Source organism: Glandiceps talaboti, chromosome 11 (assembly GCF_964340395.1).
Source record: "Glandiceps talaboti chromosome 11, keGlaTala1.1, whole genome shotgun sequence".
Taxonomy (NCBI): domain Eukaryota; kingdom Metazoa; phylum Hemichordata; class Enteropneusta; family Spengelidae; genus Glandiceps; species Glandiceps talaboti.
Genome location: NC_135559.1, coordinates 4,748,475 through 4,768,777, shown reverse-complemented (window position 1 = coordinate 4,768,777; position 20,303 = coordinate 4,748,475). Strand labels below are relative to the sequence as shown.

The 20,303-nt window shown below is 36.2% G+C and overlaps 1 protein-coding gene across 3 annotated transcripts in view; it reads left to right on the top strand.

Moving 5' to 3' along the window:
* The first annotated feature begins 2,276 nt into the window (after positions 1-2,276).
* LOC144442858 (ras-related protein Rap-2c-like) overlaps positions 2,277-20,303 on the top strand; it is a 30,018-nt gene continuing 11,991 nt past the window's right edge. Inside the window, exons 1-2 of one of the 3 annotated variants that reach the window (XM_078132254.1) lie at positions 2,277-3,011; positions 16,354-16,601. In XM_078132254.1, the coding sequence (XP_077988380.1) occupies positions 2,455-3,000 (546 nt within the window). In that variant the 5' untranslated portion in view covers positions 2,277-2,454 and the 3' untranslated portion in view covers positions 3,001-3,011; positions 16,354-16,601. Of the gene's footprint in view, positions 3,012-10,807; positions 10,854-16,353; positions 16,602-20,303 lie in introns of those variants that run through there. The other 2 variants (XM_078132252.1, XM_078132251.1) reach the window with 2 other exon arrangements.

Genomic DNA, 20,303 nt, shown 5'->3' with positions numbered 1-20,303 from the left:
ATACATTGCGAAAGACATGCAAATCTTGTAGTACTACTATGTATACTGCGCCTCCATGCTCCACCCCTGGGTTTCTTTTGTTTTCACAGGTGTTCCTTAGATTGAGGTATGATAGGTTGTGCAAGGCTTGCAGTGGACGGTTTCACAAACGCATACACTTTCTAACAGAAAACAAATATGTGCACCTTTAATTACCTCGAAAAAATCCATAAGGATAGTTCAATGTTTTGCGTGCTGTTTAAAATAGTACAGACATCAGTGACATCTCATCTGTGTTGATTCTGGGTTTGATATCCGCTTAATAAATATTGGCATTTCTTTGAAAACAAGCAACAATCTTTCATATTTCAAAATTTTGATAGATTTTAAGAACATCGAATTCTCTGATCGAATTGGTCATCTGAGTACGAGTGTAAGTCATTGAGTGCTGACCTCGAGGGCGCCCCCAGCGTTCAAGTTGGACGAGGTGTCTACCTATAACAATTATAATATACTAGTATTTTTTCTCGTATAGTACCATCAGATGATGAATCCATATAACAAAGTTTTGCCTGCCATATTTCCTTCCCTTCGAATGCTACCTACCAATATTGTACACTTCAACCAACTTTATTATTACATAACAGCAGTTATTGTACTGGTTTGTGTTTCATTGCAACTGTCTGAAGTGAGCCAAGTAGTTTTCACAAGAACATAAATTCACTTCTTTTAATGATAAAAAATATAAGATTATAAGAATTTTTTTGGAAGCAAAATATTTCAATAGCAATATGTCAAAACCACCTTGCATGAGCTGTTTTTCGTAAGTTTAACACACTAGTGGGTCTATCAGATTGGTTATACTAACTGATATCAAAGGTGTTCGGAGCGAAAACGTAATAGATTCGATATTCCCACTTTCCAGCCAAGTACGCTTTCTCTCTTCCATGGTACTACCAATACTTCCAGGACTCTTCCCCGGGATTCCCCCTACTTCTACTTAATTTTCTCTCCCCACTCTATCTATCTACCTATCTTTGTCCCTTTTGCCCATCTGTCTCGCTCGCTCGCTCGCTCGCTCTGTCTGTCTGTCTGTCTGTCTGTCTGTCTGTCTGTCTGTCTGTCTGTCTGTCTGTCTGTCTGTCTGTCTGTCTGTCTGTCTGTCTGTCTGTCTGTCTGTCTGTCTGTCTGTCTGTCTGTCTGTCTATCTGAGACTCACACACACACACACACACACACACACACACACACACACACACACTCTCTCTCTCTCTCTCTCTCTCTCTCTCTCTCTCTCTCTTTCTCTCTCTCTCTCATAAGGAAAACCACAGACAAGGATCAAGAGAAAACATTTCTGATGTTGAGAGACAGCGCATGGTTCAGTCCGTTAACGTTGCTTTACCTCCAGAATTCTTCTTACCGACAACAAACGTTATTTTCTGTATCTGATAGCCAACTCAAGTACGCCTAACATCATGATAGACCATGGAAACAGAAGTCCTGTGAATTTAGTTTTGTCAGTATCCTTTGATCTTCCTATAACTACATACACTCAAACTGTTTGACTAAAAGCTTAGCGACTGTTTAATTTTTTAATCTCCGTTGTTAATCTCTCCATATGACGGCATTTTCCTGAAAGTCTGCCAATCACCACATACTAGTATATACCATTTAGCTGTCACCACATATATATGCCTAAGCGTTATCGTGTTCTTGTTTCTGCCACAGTCTGAGGAATCAAACTTTTAGTTTATATCAGACAAATTAAGTGTTAGCAGACATGAATTGGGCAGGGTCTGTCGGGGCAGTGAATATGGTTCAAGTATTAAAGTTTGGCAAGTCTGCCCCTTCCCCTTCCCCTTCCCAATAATCACGAGGCATAAGCCTACCCAAAGTCCCTCTATCACCATAGAAGGACTGTGGACTATCCATCTACACGTACACCCGACTTAACCTTTCCAATTTATATTTTTCTCTTTTCATGATTTTTTTTTTTTGGTCATGTCGACCTCCCCGGAATCTTACAATAGGGACACAACGGTGTTCTCTCCATTTCCTATTTACAATACCTAATGAAGGTCATCATTCCAGCGATATGCGCACATGAACAGTTTTGCAGTTAGTTTATATTCCTAAAGGGCTTTGGTGTTAATTCATGTTAATCACCCAATTCAAAGAGACCTTTAAAGATACAATAGCATACGAAATTAGTTTGCTTTCAAAGCTATCAAAAGACTGGACCCTCAATCAAGTGTAAAATTGCAGACGCCAGAGAATTTTTAATGAGTTAGGGAGTATTGGTATGGCCGTCATGTTTCAACAGGACGCCGGAAAGTTCGCTGAGTAGTAAGTTGGTTCGCTTTGAAATTATGCTGGATTTACACTACTTACGAAGGTGATCAAAGGATTCCCTAGTATTCGAAGAGTGGCTTTGACTAAGAATTAGCTTGGATTTCTGTGGCGATCGGCAAGAAAATGAAGGAGTACAAAGTTGTGGTGTTGGGGAGTGGAGGAGTCGGCAAGAGTGCCATCACTGTACAGTTTGTCTCAGGAACTTTCGTAGAGAAGTATGACCCAACAATTGAAGACTTCTATCGAAAGGAGATAGAAGTTGACACTAATCCTGCTATATTGGAAATTTTAGATACTGCTGGAACAGAACAGTTCGCGTCGATGCGAGATTTATACATAAAAAATGGGCAGGGCTTCGTGTTGGTATATAGTGTCACGGGACAACACACATTCCGAGACGTGAAACCGCTTCGGGAACAGATTCAACGGGTGAAGGGCATGGAAAAGGTTCCCATCATTCTTGTTGGGAATAAGTGTGATCTTGAAAAAGAACGAGAAGTGTCAACAAATGATGGAATGTCATTGGCACAACAGTGGAGTTGTCCATTCTTCGAGGCATCGGCGAAAAACACACAGAATGTCAATGAACTTTTTGCGGAAGTGGTCCGAGAGGTTGCTTCAATTTCAACGGGACCTTCCAAACAGAAAGGTTGCTGTACAGTGTTGTAACCGTAATCAAGGTAAAGTTTAAACTTGTCATCGCTGTTTATCGAACGATTTTTGGATATGCAAACATGCATATCCATGTCTCCTTACCCGTAGAGAAAGTATTGACAATTTTTGACAGCCATTTATGGCGCTGTCACTTTCACCATTTGAACCCCCCGTGGAGCGCATTCAATGAAACAGCAAAGGAAATGATATATTGCAAAAGCATTTATAAAACTACGAAAGGAGAATATCAGTAGCTAGGCTTGGCAGTGCACGAGGCTCTAAAACCTTCTAAATAAGCTCACGTTACACAGAAACACTTGTCTAAGTGGATTGTGCTGAGCTAAAGGTGTTGTTAAGTGGAATAGCGAGTGAAGTGACTTCCTGTGCTGTATGTGTACAAGTGTTACACCCATATTTCAGCAACATACATGCCACCGGTCAACAATTCGTGACTAGATCACTGGTCCGACCTCGTCAGTTCATGTTTATTATCACTGACATTTAAATCAGTGTTAAAAGAGTAAGGGATTTTAACCAATTTAAGTTATGAGTAGTGTGGGAAAAACTTACAGTACTATAGTATCGGTGATAAGAAAAATAAACACTGGCTGCATCAGATGAATTTTAAATAGAACTGCAGTGGAGGTGTGTGTGGAATTTTGATAAGGGCATTGCCCTGTATAATTTGCTACATGTACTATGTAGGAAAGACGAAATACTGTATAAACAAGTCAAAATTAATTATATGGTGTTAAACACAGGAAGTAGAGTCAATGATTGAAAATTAGAGTAGGAAGTAGTTTACAGAGTAAACAATGTAAAACTTAGCATTAGGGCAAATGTTATCTACTGAGACCCAAAAATTTGTGCAACTTCAATTTCAAATTTTACAAAGAAGTGTGTTAAAGTCCCTTCCACTTTTAACATATATAGGAAGACAAAAATACTTCTCTGCTAATGATGTAGCGATTGTTTGACAATTTAGTTTAGAAAATGTTGTTATTAATTTTCCTCAATAGTGGGATAATGTATTTTAATCAGAAAAAAATTGACAGCAAATGTACTGAACATGGCTGAAAAAGAGTTGTGTTCACTATCACATTCATAATATTAAGTTTAAGTTATGCTTGACTTTGAAAGGCGTGATAACATCTGCCAGTTGTGTCAGGGCATCGTCGCAAACAACGACCTTTAAGGTACTGTTCTTAAGGAGCCGGTCCCTACTGGACTCTACTGGAGCTATTATTTCAAAGAATAATAGCTCCGGTTTGTGAGAATGTGTCGGGGAGACTTGAGTGGGGATTCACAACTTGTATACATTGACTGTGTTTGATTAGCAACAAACAAACTAACGAACTAACTAACTAACTAACAAACTTTACAAATGGAAGAATGGACTTGCAAGTTGTAAGGTTCTCCTTACAGGTTTTCACAAGTGGCCTCAGAAAGTGGTAACACCTTCTAATTTTGCCAGGTAGAGACCATGAAGGGGTTATCATGCTCTTGTAACTGTTTCAATACCTTTTTTTGCCGAGAACAGAGTGTAGTTGTCATTTTCTGAAGAGGGTGCTCAGAAATTTCAAGAGTGGTTTATTACTTTGTTACCTTTTTCAGTGAAACCACTTGACCAAAGATATATTATTGGCTTTTAATCAAGAGATTTGCTATTCGCTGTAATTGGTTGAAAACCAAGACCGAGTCTCTAGGCAATGAGACCACAGGAAGTGAATTTGTACATTTATTACTTTATAACTGAAGTTTGATGTTTGGATGATAGTTGTCATGTACTTGTAAAGTTATTCCATCCTAGTAATTGTAGTAATCTCTCTTAGTTCCCCAATAATTTCATTGGCGTTAAACCAACAAAATTATGGCATTGTAAACCAACAAAATTATTGCACAATGTGGTGTTTTTGTGAAGGTCTGGGATCCCAGGTAATGGAAAGAGGGAAATGTGCTAAGTCTAGCATTGTTACCCAAGAACTCAGTCAAATGAGTGTGGAATTCAGGTAGATTTTACCAATTTACTGTCCTATAATGCCAGTTTTTACCATATTTTCCTCGTTCTGTTACCAGGGTTACCAAACTGTAGCCCGTAATTTAAACTAGGGTATTTAGCATTATACATGTATATAAGGAAGCTAGGACTTTATCAATGTAATTATTTATTCATTGAATTATATTTGATTGATTGGACATTTGCCTCTTTGCAAAGAGATGTGTCGCTGACCTTATTTGAAGTATAATAACTTGCTTCAATGTTTAGAAAAAGTCAATGAATAAGATATAAAGTCATCATAGAAGGGGTGGTTAATACTGTAATAGTGAAACACTGTACATATACAATTTGAGAGCACTTGGTAGAGCCATTGATTTGCCCACACCAACAAAAACCAAAGATGGGCCCCCTCAATTGTTGAAGCTTAATGGCTGATGCTACAGCTTTATACAGATCCAAAATTAGATCGCTATCAAAATTTAATGACAGTCAATCATTCAACACATTGGTCTTTGAATTAAGGGGATGGTACATAGGTAAAATCAACCAGGGTTCCATGTCATTTTATTAGGGTTCACAAGAAAAATAATGGGAGAGTCTTTTGGAAACTATATGTATGTCATGTTTATTCCTTTCCCACTTCTGTTACAGGAGTTCACTAACCTTATAAAAAAAACTCAGTAATGTTTCATCTAAATCCAGCCATCCTTTGAGATATCTTGGTAACAGTACAGACAGACAGACAGGCAGGCAGGCAGACAGTCAGTCAGTCAGTCAGTCAGTCAGTCAGTCAGTCAGTCAGTCAGTCAGTCAGTCAGACAGATAGATAGACAGCCGTCTAGACAAACAGACAGACAAATCTACAGATAGATAGAGACAGTGCAAACATAACCTCCATCCAATCTCATTGAGGCTGAACTCAATTAGTTGCTAAATGCAACTATTTTCAGTCATTTTCTCTTTTCAACTTTGGACATTGAGTATATTGTAAAAGCAATAAGCTGCCAGAATTTTCATGCCATGTCACTCACAAAATAGAAAATGGCCGACAGAAATGTTTCTTTATATAAGATACTTAATATGTTGATATACAAGGTTGTATTGAAATGATGGAATGTTTGTTCTGAAAAGCATCACTAAAATAGAATCCAATAACAAAGGCAGACAGATACATATACATATAGTATGTATGCATATATAAATGTTTATAAGTTATAAAAACATACATACATACATACATACATACATACATACATACATACATACATACATACATACATACATACATACATACATACATGTACATACATACATACATACATACATACATACATACATACATACATACATACATACATACATACATACATACATACATACATACATTATTACATACATATACAGTCTACACGTGCATGCATACATTCATACAAGATACATGTACATATGTACACACAGACACACATACACATGCATGCATATACATGTACAGTGTAGTTCACCACCAATTTACAATATTTTGATGATACCTTTACAGGAAAACTGTCTGAAAGCTTACATATTGTAGTTTTGTACAAATTGAATTAAATAGATAGACTTTAGGAAGACCTTGCTCCCTTCTTCCCTCTGTATAAAAATCAAAATACATATACATACAAACTTTGTGACTGTCCAAGATTGAACATATAGAGGCTGCCCAACAGATGCTCAGATACGAAACAAACATGCCTCTCATCAATCTTGCACTTGTAGAAATATCGCTGTAATTTGAGTCGAATTTAGGAATATTATTAATGTGAGCACTGACAAGATAATCTGAAGATGATGACAGCTGTGTTTATGACTAAATGTTGATGTAGTAATTTATCTCAAAAAACAGATCGTGGGAATGCATGTGATGGAATTTGTTGTTAGCTAGTACAAAAACACATTTCAGACGAGATGGAATATTTTATTGAATTACATTGAATATAGTCAATTAAAGGTGTATTCAATATTGTTTTCAATTACATAATGTAATGTTAAAAAAACAAGATGTGAAAACAAGGCGATTGGTAGCCTGGGGCTGTTTGTTATTAATATCATGCAGTTATGGCTGAAATATCATTGTTATTAGAATTGGTGGGTGAAATATCATTCAAATCAAGATCCAATAACTTACTTAATTTCCCATTATTAAATTTAATATTAGAATGAAGTATTTACTGTAAATGACATACCAGTGACTAATCATGTAGATATCAGTAAAAGTATGTATTGTTACTTTTGTTAAGAGCAGAAAATAAGTAACATTTAGCTTTTAAGTTCCTCACCAAAACCTGGTACATAGTTTGGATATAGTATATGTAAATTCTGTTCAATTTTAACAGCTTTCCTGTTCCCCTACCATGATTCCCAATCCTTAGTAGTCTCAGTTACCCAGACTCTCACCACCAGGGGCTCTTCTAGGAGACCACTCTCGTCTGGGGAAACCACGTTTCAACTACCCCATGCCGGAAGTCACACACTACATTTCTTCCAAGTCATAAAAAATGGGTTTATGAGGCCTGTTTGTTATAATTAATATATATATCAGTCGCTTGAGAAGTGATAATCTGTTGTGAAGGTATCTAAATCATTCAGCCTACAATGTTGAATGTGAAGTATTCCCCAGCATGCACTGCTGTAGGAGCTAGTTCGTTCTTGTGTAGGTGAGTTGACATTCAGTTTCTCCAGATTTTTGCTTGGGGAAGTCTCATAGGCAGAGAACACCCAGCGATGAGAGTCTGGGTAACCGAGACTAAAATCTTTAGGAAAAACACTACTACGGGTAGTCTCGAGGCTGTCTGTGGCATTGAATCTCCTCTCACTAAAAGTTGGGGCTTACTGATTTGCATTCCAACAAGTTTTAGTTCATGATTTCTCATTTATCTAGATGGGGTGAAGAGATCTTCAAAACCATGGATAACCTCTAGCCCAGATCTTCAAAGTCTCTGGACTAAAACACTCAGCATACTAGTCAAAGATTTAAAATGTAAGCTTTATTTGTGTCTCAGCTAGGTAGGCCGCCTTGATTTATGTTCAGTTCATGGTGTAGTGCTATGTTTGTGTCTCAGCTAGGTAGGCCGCCTTGATTTATGTTCAGTTCATGGTGTAGTGCTATGTTTGTGTCTTGGCTAGGTAGGCCGCCTTGATTTATGTTCAGTTCATGGTGTAGTGCTATGTTTGTGTCTTGGCTAGGTAGGCCGCCTTGATTTATGTTCAGTTCATGGTGTAGTGCTATTTTTGTGTCTCAGCTAGATAGGCCGCCTTGATTTATGTTCAGTTCATGGTGTAGTGCTATGTTTGTGTCTCAGCTAGGTAGGCCGCCTTGATTTATGTTCAGTTCATGGTAAAATAACTTTAGCTATGTGCTATATTACACTTATGTCACCCATGAGTAAAATAATTTGATGGTTGGATTCTGAGCTCCAGAAGGTGAGAAGTTGATAAAATCTGTCTTTTATCAGTCCTCTAGGGACGTTATCCAGGTTCTTTCACAACATAATCCTAGTAATGTGTCAGGAAAATAAACATTTGAACTGATTAATTTACCTATATAAGGCCAAATAAAACAAAAATTTAGTTTCTGATAACCCAACTAACCAAAACATTTTGTTAATAATTTAAAACAAAAAGATAAGAAATTCTTTATCTTCATGCACATATGCTTTCTTTCCCAAACAATGCCTGTACCTATTTCATCAAACTATCTCAGAAGGTGTATTCTCACTGACATTTCTTTGGTTTTGGGTCTAGCAATATTTTTCAAAAAATAAAAACAATTAAAAAGATAAAATATAATTCCGACCTACCTACCCTATTTTCTGAAGTCATGTTCTTGGAAACACATATTATTTTTTTTCACCTAACCTAGGTATCAAACCTACATTTCTTATTAACTTATTAGATGCATAACTAAGCTATATTAAGGGAGTGGGGGGGGGGGGGGAGGAGGGCGGGCATGTAGGTGAGGGGTACGAGAGGTAACACACTTACTAACACTATTAGCATCCATGTTGCATGGCCATGCCCCAGCCCCCACCAAATCTACTATCTGTTGGAATTATAGAAGTGCAAGTCTGTGTATTTGTCAAGGCTACCCCCCCCCCCCCCTCCTCTAGAAGTTTGTACAGGAAAAGAGTCAGTTTTACAATGTAAAACCATCTGTAAAATATACAGTGTGTGTGCATATTAGATGGAAGAGCTTTTTTGTGTCTATTTGAACTTTTAAAGAGATATTGACTGGCATTGATATAATAGTAACCTTCATTGTATCCCTGGCAGTCAACCAAAATATCTACAGGTTAGCCTTGATTTTACTTGGCACTATCTCTAACTGGGTCAGTGTTACAAGCTCCAGGTATTTCTGCAGTACCATGAAACACATATACCAGTCACATGCATCATCCCCACAGAATCTAAAACACTGTCATTCCGAGGGTCATTTCTCCGTCAGCTGTTTTCGTCATGTGAAGTCTTTATTTTAGGTGTGTGGGATCCAATAGGTGATTCAGTGTACTATTGTAAAGGACTGTCAAGTTTTATGTACCTGGTTTTTGTCTTTCTTTTGTAATCGTGCTGAATAATTGATGATGTAAAACAATTGAGAGTATAGTGACTCAATGTGTACCCATTCAAGGCTACTAAATAAGTACATGTCCATGCAACTGGTGGTCATAGTACATCTCACTGCTTCTGCTAGCCTTTTCTTGTCTACATTGTCGATGTTTTCATTACATGCAGATTTGCGTAATGAATTACTCGTAAAAACGTGACTTCTAAATACTGACGATCTCAATAAAATAAAACAGCCCCACCCTTTGAAACTACATCAACTTAAAATTCAAGTTGTAAAAACTAAACTAGTGGTAGGATATTAAGTCTACTTAAGTCAGTGTTAAAATATAATGAGTCATTCTTTCCAGTTATCAGGTAGTCACACTCCACCCAGCCTAACAACAGCAGAGATTCATAAAATAGACTAAACTAATACAAAGACGTTACAAAAGAATGGTTGTAACATTGGTGAATCATTCTATGTAGTGTTTTTATATGTAGGGAATTAGTTTGCTTTACCACTGTGAGAAGGTTAAACTTATAGCCAAGATCTGGGAACTTCAGTAATACTAATAACAGAGAAATGAAATCTGGTGAAATTTACACACTAAGAATGATATATTTCAATACCTCGGTAACTTCAACAATGTAGGTCAATTTTACCCCCTACCTTCCGCGGCACCCTGTAAAAAAATTATACCATGGTTCATGTATTTTTAGTGTATCAGTAGTTTTGTTTAATGGCCCATGATTCAATCCAAGGTTCTCGCATTAGTACTATCTACGTTTTTGTTAGTGGAGCCCTTAGGTTTGAAAAATGACGATTCTTTTCTTCTTGATGAACTTTTTCAAATTGTCTGCAAGATGGCTGGGTTTTTTTTCACACAAATTTGAATCATAAATTGGAACCTGGTCTTTTAGGCAATTATAAATTAAATAGGTTAATTTTTTAATTGATAGTACGTGAACCTTCTTGTAAAAATATTCTAATGTGAGCAATTACCAGACTGTGAGCTTTCAAGTTTCTTGTGAAGACATTGTAGGTTTAGCCCAGAGACTGTAGGTAATTGGCTTAAAAAACGTCATACACCATGTTGTCATTCTAGTATATCTCTAGTCAGACCTACATTGTAGTCTCTAGGCTATTGCTAGGTTTGACACTCACTGTGTGATTGTATCTGTCTTTCATCACTACCATGTGTTTAGCCTGTCTAGTGACATTCTATAATCTGTGTTTGTTCTCAGTAGGTGACAGTTATCACGGACTCAGATCTGGGATTTAGAAAGGCTACCATGTGTTTGGATATTGGAACTAAACAGTAGCTAGATCAGCACAAATAATCATATTATTCATACAACATATGTTGCCATTAGTTTCTATCATATCAAGAACTATGATCCTTTGTCTTCCATCAAGTTTTTTGTATGGACTACATTTATGTATGAAAACAAGACTATCTCTCATCAGTAACCTGGATAAGATACATAACAATAATAACAAAAAGTAAAAACTTGTATCATGCCAAAATCCAAAAAATAAAACAATTGCTCAGAGGAGCACCGCAATACAAAATTTGACAATGTGAGAGGTGTGAAAGAAATGATAACGGATGGATGTACAGATTGGAGAGAAAAAAGTGTAACAGAATGTTGTTGAAGTGAGATAACAGTCTTTACTGGTTTTGACCTGGTTTGTGTTACCATGACGATATATGTTAGAGTTAGATAGTTAGTCATTTCAGCCTGAGAGTGGTTGTGGGTTGTTAAATGATTTTAATTGGAGGGTCTCTAGATTTGAATAGCCAATGACAAGTCTCTATGCAGCCTGCCTACATTCTTATGATACAGAGGAGACATCAATTTTATATTCTAAATTCTATTTCAAAACTTTGACTGTTTGGGTTAGTAGAAACTTGTTTTCATAAAATAAATTGAGTTAATCTCCAAGAAGTGGTTTCACTATCTCAGAGACTTGGCTATCTGGTTTGAAAATGTCGTTTGTATACTGTCAAGCCAGTATGTCAAGTCAGATAGCCAAGTCTCTGTGTAGACGTTCTCCTAGTCGTCTGGAGCATCACTAAAAGGGCTGTTTTGTATATACCAATATGTACCACAGAATCGATGCAGTATTATGTCAAAGAATGATTAGCCCTATGTAGTCAATAATGGCCTACAGTACAAGGATATTCAAGTACAATTATGCGGTACATACAAAAAGCCTATTTAGCGATGTTCCCACGGATTGTGAGAGAGTCTAGTCTGTGTGCCTTGATTTTGCTGTGGTATTGGACAAAGAGTATTTCTTTAAATTGACAGTTTTTGTTTCAGTATTTAAAAATGAATTTAGGGCACAATTGCAAAAACCCTTGGAGAAAAGCCTTGAGAATATACAACATGTGTCTGCCATAAAATTTCCCTACTCTAGTTTGATAGCCTTTTTACTAGTTGCCAAATAGTCATCAGCCAAAACTTTTAGGAAACTATGCCAATGCCATGCCAAATGATTTATCATGACAGGCTTAGGTGTTATCAGTAAATACAGTGTATGTTTTCATACATGTGTATTGTGTGAGCTCTACCCTGTTAACATCGGTAACGGTTACCATAGCAACAGTGTCAATAAATTTACCAGTGTACAAATAAAATTAAACTGAAACTTTGTTTCATTTTGACAAAAAAAAGTGACTGGTGTGATGAAACAATGTGACTAAAATAGGATTTGGATCAATTTCTCAATCACTCACTTCCTTAATTCTAGTTATGATAATATACATTGTATGATATGTACTTATCATTCTTTGTCTGTTAACACAGGAAGTCATATTTCATCATTTCATCATTTTATTGTTGGCAGTGATGACTGTTGGGGAAAAATGACTGATCACTCCTCCCTCTCCCCCCCCCCCTCCCCACCCATCATTAGAAGATTGTAATAGAGATATCAAATTGTAGAACTCCACTGTCTGCATAGGAGATAACAATGAACACAATGTTTATTCAAAACCTTTCCACATCTTATGTGTTCTATGTAAGGTTACAATGTCACAGGGTCACAGGAGAAGTTCTAGTGATGTCTTGATATTGACCAGGAGATTTGGTTTAATATCTGGCATAACAGTGTCATTTTTCAGAACAGAGTCAGATAGCCATGTGTCTGAGCTAGTACAACAGAGTCGCTTAATCCATTTACACTTCCACTCTGAGTTTAGTTACAAACCACGTTGGCAACCAGACTATAGCAATGGAGGAGATAGAGACCATTTGATATGCAGACAGGCTTCTAATGGCCTTTAACCCCTTCAGGACTAGAAACTTTCCTGCCAAAAGTTTTGAACAAAAATTCTTGTTTCTCTGTAATTTTTGGAAAAAGATCAACTTTATTTTAGACCAGAATTCAAGAAATATTACTTCCCAATGAAGTAATATTCTTAAATTTTAGAAAATGTTCTTACAATCAAGTTTCTATTTATTCCAATGTCGTCTCTACTCTAGGAATGAAAGGGTTAATACCATAAGCAATTGTGAGTTGAGTGACTCTGTCATTCATGTCTAGATGAAAAGGAATATGAGATAGCTGTATTTAACAGGAAAGGATTATTATCTGTGTTTAACTTTTGTACAGTGAGTATGTCAATGATATATGGAATGGCTCTCTATCTGACTTCCTAAGTGACAACATGTCAATGCCACAGATACATCCTTCCGGCTGTGGAAACCTTGTTTACATGGACAGATTGACTCTTGACCCGATCAGCTGAGTATGGAAGGATATCCTGATAAAAAATGTATGGGAAATATTTTGTCTCGTATCCTCATTCCAATGTTATGATTGAAATGCTAAACATGGAAATGACTTCAATGCCCCTTTCTGAACGTGGGCCTTTAACTCATTAACTTTCAAGTAACTACACCCTGATAATATTAAGTTAAAAGGGTGTCTGCGTTTATACAAATGCTGACATCAGACCGTGGATGAACGGAACCTGCTACAAACAGGGAAAGTAAACAAATGAATTGATCAATAACACTTGGCTCAGCATGTTGGAACAGCAGAGACTTACATCACACACCTTAGTTTGATGTGAAAAGTTTTATGGCCTCTTTACATGAAATGCCAGGGGAACTGGAAATTTGTTTGTGAATGTGAACTATTATGTAAAGTGGTCATAAAACTGTTCATATCAAATGATTGAATGTAATATAAGTCTGTGTACTTCCACCATGCTGTGCCAAATGTTATTAATCCAATTCAGTTCTTTACTTTCCCTGTTTGTAACAGGTTCTGTTTGTCCACTGTCTGATGTTTGCAGTTGTAATACATGTAGGCCAGTGTGTGCATAGAATGATAAAAGTGACTGTCATTATATTATAGACCGGGTTATATAAACAAGAATTTTTCCTGGTCTGTGTCAGCTAAAATATCAATTCACTGAATGAGGTCACATTTCTAAATTTAAACACAGTCATACCCTATGGAATCAAACACATTTCCTGGCTATATTCCCATTTCTTCCTTGTAGCATTCCCTAAGACGTAATTTTCTCTCTCACTTCCTGTTAATTATCCCTAGAAGTGTATCAGTTGTACAAATGTATGTATAAATACAGTATTATATTGTGTCAAATGAAAATTACAATATTTATTAGATCAATCTAATAAAATTAATAATTAAAATATATATAGATGCCGTAGAGTATAAATTTCAACTCATTAAGTGGGTAATGTTGATTTAAAATTGCAATTATCATGAAAGAAATTGTCATTTATTTATTCAATAAACTGAAATTATGGGAATTGAAATTAATATTAAGGAAGTCTTGGAACAACATGGGATATTTTTTTTCGTTCACTTAGGGAGTGGTTTTCATTATGTTTTGTTTCCGGGACATGAGATGAATTTGATCTACTAGATTTACCTATTATTTTGTACTTATCTCAGAATATTTTTGTGGAAGACAAATTTTTACTTGTTTTATGGGTGTAAGAAAAATGTGAAAATAGTTCATTTGCTGACATATTTTGAAACCATATTGTATTGTACATTAATGCAAATATACCACATTCGATAAAAAGTCAAAGTATACACTCATAAAGTGAACGCAGTTACAGACAAAAATCTGCAACATTTTCTGGTACTTGTAGGTCAAATGATTATTATTATTATTTAATTAAAAATGATCTGCCATATTACATCAATACCTGCATGTATGATGTACATATGTTGTAGAATACTATTGCTTTCCACTCACCATTATTGCAGTGTTTTAGTATCAGGGGCATAATTATAATTAAATCATAATTTGGAATTTATTTTGAGAAGTTCCCCATGAGTAGGCCCTGTCGATATCATTCCTAGACTTAATGATATGATATAATTGACAGAAGCACTATAGCCACAAGGAAATTGATGGCAATGAAATTTTTATACAGGTGCACTGGGCTGTGTAAAATTGTCTGCTCTAATTAAATATTCACTGTATGGAGCACCTTGTTTTAGTTTCGCCACAAATCTACTAGAAATAATAAATGGAGCCTTGAAACTATGTGAAGTAGGATAGGACTACTGTAGATTTAGGGTTTGATTCAGAGACATCTCTTGTAAAATATAAATCTCCTACTCCCTCCCACCCTCCCACACACATGACCAAGATTTGTGTATATCATACAGCTCTGTGTTCCAGTTTTTATTTAACCGGTAGAAATAATCTATGAATTCATAAGTTCACTGTATCTACATGGACAGAAAATTGAATATTCTTTCTGAACCCTGACATTTCGAAAAAAAAAACCCCCCCCCAATCATTGCCATCATCACCACCACCACCACTGTGTGCATGACAGCCATTCAGACACCAAGATTTCATATACCCAGTATTCTGAATTGTCATGTTCATATTTTTACCCAACCAGCAGAAGGAAATGATCAAACCAAAAACTGTTTGTGAATAGAACACTTTCAATTGAGACATGCACAACACACACTGATTAGACACATAGACAGACAATACACACAACACATACTGATATATATATTTACACAGACACATACACAACACACTGACACATATAGTCACGTACACACGTATACACACAACATGCACATGTGGACACACACATGTATAAACACACACACACACACACACACACACACACACACACACACACACACACACACACACACACACACACACACACACACTTCACATACCAGCCTTGCACCACATCCATTTCAAAAAGCTAAATGTCTGTGCACGAGAGGTTAGCTACAAAACTATACACATATACACATATGTGCACTGATGCTTACAACAAGACAGATTCATTTCTACCTAGCCATCATTATAGATTGATGAATCCATAGAACTGTTGTACATTCTACATCAGAACAGCAATGAAATTTTCATGTACACCCTTCAGTCATATAGATGTTTTTCTCTCTTAAAAGATTGATAACATTGATCTCCCTATTTCAACTAAGGTCCATGTAATCTGTTGAACTTTAAATGTCAGGATATAGTTTAGGAATCCCTTCTAGTTGTATGTATTGACTATAATTATACCATGCTGCATGAACCATTTAGCACAAAAATATGGAATATATACGCTGGTCTTTCTACATCATGACGACGCACATCTATATCACGACAACACATGCCTACATCACTGGTTCTGTTGTGTTTGGAATATTAGCCAAGTCATTCAAAATTACCATTACTTTCCCCAGTTTTTCTTTACTATTACTGGCGCTGGTATAATTATGTAATTCTCCAATATTTTTCTTCATTCAGCAGGAAAATACTTATGACTGAAGGGTTGTCTAGCGACTGTAGTTACAAAGACCCCTTAGGCCACTCACATTTTACCAGGCTGAATGAAGAAAAATATTGGGGAAAAACACACAGAAGTACAGTGAACCATTGCACTATATGAACTGATTACACGTAGATTTTATGGTAAATTTATGAATTCCAACATGACCAGCTGTTTTCATTGTAACTATTTCTGGTGTTTTCTACCATCAGAATTCAGACAACATACTAGCGTATTATTTGTGACCATATTTAAATAATCAATTTTAAAATGAATTAAACTGATATACAGAAGAAGAAAAAAAAAGGTTTCATTCTGAAATTTTTTGTGTGGACAAAAATATGTACCTATAAACAAGGTTGATAATGTATTTCATATTGATGTACTCATTTGTTTGTTTTTCTAGAAATTAAACGAAGGAAGCCATGTTTCAAATAGTCTGTCTACTGGCTGACTCTGGTTCTTGTTCTGACTGGTTATATAGAGTACATATAAAGAACTCCCATTATGGAGTCATACACAGGGTCAGACTGTTCCTTAAACTGGTAGTCTAGTTACTATGTATTTAGTCATTTTGTGTGATCTTGCTTTCTCTCTCCCCATGTGTAGTCAAACAGACAAATTCTACCGAAAATCTAGCTAAATCAGCTGTGGAAAGGGTGAACAGTGTATGTCAGTAATAATATATCACACACTGTACACTGACATACAGTTGTCATTGGTTACTGGCATACAGTTGTCTTTGGTTTAATACATGTATTTTGTTCAGTTACCTACAATCTCAATTTCAACCTCCAGTGTTAAAGTAAGTCGAACGCGATAATGTCATCATGTTTATATTAACGCTTCAATAGCATTAAAATACCGCTATCAGTGGTAAGATAGTCCGGATGCCAACATGGTCTCTAACTAAACCACTGTGAGTGGAGGTGTAAATCGTAATGATACTGTATAGGAACTAGACTGTGAGTGGAGGTGTAAATGGTAATGATACCATATAGGAACTAGACTAGTGGTTAAGAATGGAATGTTGTGTTAGAGAAATCCATTTGACTAGATGGTGAAAATGATCATAGTGTGTAGCTACTAGATCACATGTAGTTAATTAGTACAAACACACAATTTAGCATTAACATATAACTCGTATTTATAACCAAATACACTAAAAAATGCTGGATGGAGCTGACATTTGGAATGAACACTTACAAAACAATGCCCAGAGACAGAATCGTTCTATTACTTCTAACATATATACACACAAATTGGGTCATAGCGTGTAGGTATGTGTAATATGAAAATGGCCAAGTGGGTCATGAAGCCATATAGCCTTCCAACTGCATAGTTACATGTAGTCTAGTCTTATCTATATATAACACTATAATCAAAATACTGGCATTGTATAACTGAATCTGGTGTTGAATGTTTGCTTGTCAGAATAGAGTAAAGTAAATATTTGGTTTATTTGTGATTGTGGACACTACATAAACAGAGGATAGTAACCTATTGTTTTGTTGTCACAGTCCTTCTGTTCTAAATAAGTAATATTTTATAATTCTGAATAATTACTTTAAAATATTGAACTCTACTACTTTGACCATGTTTTCATCTTGAACCAAAATATTACCCTGGTAGTTGAGCCTTCAGTTTCTAAGATAGACACAAACTAAAACTATTGTCGCAACATGTTGATACAATAATGATAAGCTATTGAATGGATGTTGGTTTAATTATAGACTCAGTAGGGAAGCATCTCTGAAAACTAGTTTATTTAGAGTTTCTTGAACTTGCAGTGTACTGTTTTAGAACTTCCAATGTTTACACTATTTTGATGACAGGGTGATTACAATCACACAACAGAGGAAATCGCTGTCACCCACTTGTGTAATCTACCACATTGAAGACAGTAGATTTAGTTTGTGTGGACGCTATCTTGTGTCTTACAATAAAACAGTTTAACCATAGACCATACGCATGTAGGGCTAACACATGGTTGTGAACAATGTGGTTAACTTTTTTGTTGACATGTCGCAATATAAATAAACTCATTCTAATTCTAATTCTATGCTTCTTGTTGAGGAGACAACCTTGAATTAGTGAATTCACTTTAGTGGGTGGTTTTGTAGAGTTGTCCTTGCCAATGTCATGTGATATTGTTAGATGCAGGAAACTGTAGTGTTACTTTAGTGAAATGGTTGGTGAGATATGTAAATTGATTTGACCTATAGTGAACCTTGACCTAGGGTCAAATGGTATTGTTGGATGATGAATGCAAGGATAGATTGATAATGAAAGGTGATAGACCATTATGACACTTTTAAAAGTAACTGAATAAGGTAGTGGTTACCAGCTTTTATTCAAACTAACAGTGTACTTGCAAATTAATGATGTATGGGACATTTTTAGAGACTTCCAAAGGTAATAATTAAGAAATAGAACTGTATGCATTTCATGTGCAGTACTTGGAAAACTGTAGCATAGTTGCAAGTTCTCCATGTACAGTCCTGTGTTTAGTATGGTCACAAAACTATGGCTGCCTGTAACAGTTCTGGATGAAACAGTCCTGTAAAGTAGCAAGTCAGAAAATGGGCTGTAACATTTCCAGATGAACAGTCCTGTATGAAGTCACAACTCACAAAATTATGGCTGTAATTATAGTTCTAGATGAGCAGTGCTGTTTTAAGTAGCAAGGGCAAGTCAGAAAACTGATGTCATGCCTGTAACAGTTCTGCATGAACACAGTCACAGCCCAGGTAGCCTGTCAGAAAACTGATGTCATGGCTGTAATAGTTCTGCATGAACACGGTCACAGCTCAGGTAGCATGTCAGAAAACTGATGTCATGACTGTAACAGTTCTGCATGAACACAGTCACAGCCCAGGTAGCCTGTCAGAAAACTGATGTCATGGCTGTAATAGTTCTGCATGAACATAGTCACAGCCCAGGTAGCATGTCAGAAAACTGATGTCATGACTGTAACAGTTCTGTATGAACACAGTCACAGCCCAGGTAGCATGTCAGAAAACTGATGTCAAGACTGTAACAGTTCTGCATGAACAAAGTCACAGCCCAGGTAGCATGTCAGAAAACTGATGTCATGGCCGAAAGATTAAATTTCATCCATGAATACACCTGTGTGAATGAGTTACAAGCAGATGATACTTGGACCAGTCCCATTGGGTGAAGCAATAATTTCCCTAGAGATTCTACAATTACCATTCTGTGAAAATACAATGCAGAAGTAGGTAGGATCTATTAAGACAGACTAATTGGAATATACGGTGTAAATTTAATTACGTTTAAAAATCGAATTATCTCTACTTTGATGGTTAGTTCGGCAGTCTTTGTAGATTACACACAGACTTTTGTAGATTTCAAAATTCCATATTAATCATGGTGGTTACAAAATAAAACAATGTAGCAATTTGAGTAGCAAAATGGTATAGTGAATATGCAAATATAAGGAAGCTAAAATTAATGTCATTTGTGGTCAGTGTGTGTGAGAACCTGTGGTTAGTATAGCACTATCTAAATGTTTACCTTTGAGGATGAATAAAAAGTTGCATGAAAAATCAGAACACCATTTCTGCATGTGGTTTTCAGATGTACACATCTGTATCAATGTACAAGCCTTAGGAATATTCCCTGATGTTTGTTAGTATTAATGGTTGAAGACTTGATTCAGATGATTGACTTAAAAGTGAGTGATGCCACAAATTGTAATTTGGGAAAACAAGATGAATACGTTTTCCAAACAGAAAAGATGTGTTGACCTGGTAATCAATAAAAGAGAACCAGACATCGTCGTCATTTATTGCTATGGTAACTACATCATGTCTTCAGGGATAGAGTTTGTTAATTCAACAATGCCTTATCAGGGTTTTCTGACGATATGTGTGTCGTTGCAGGCTGTGTAGGAATTTTAATAACATAC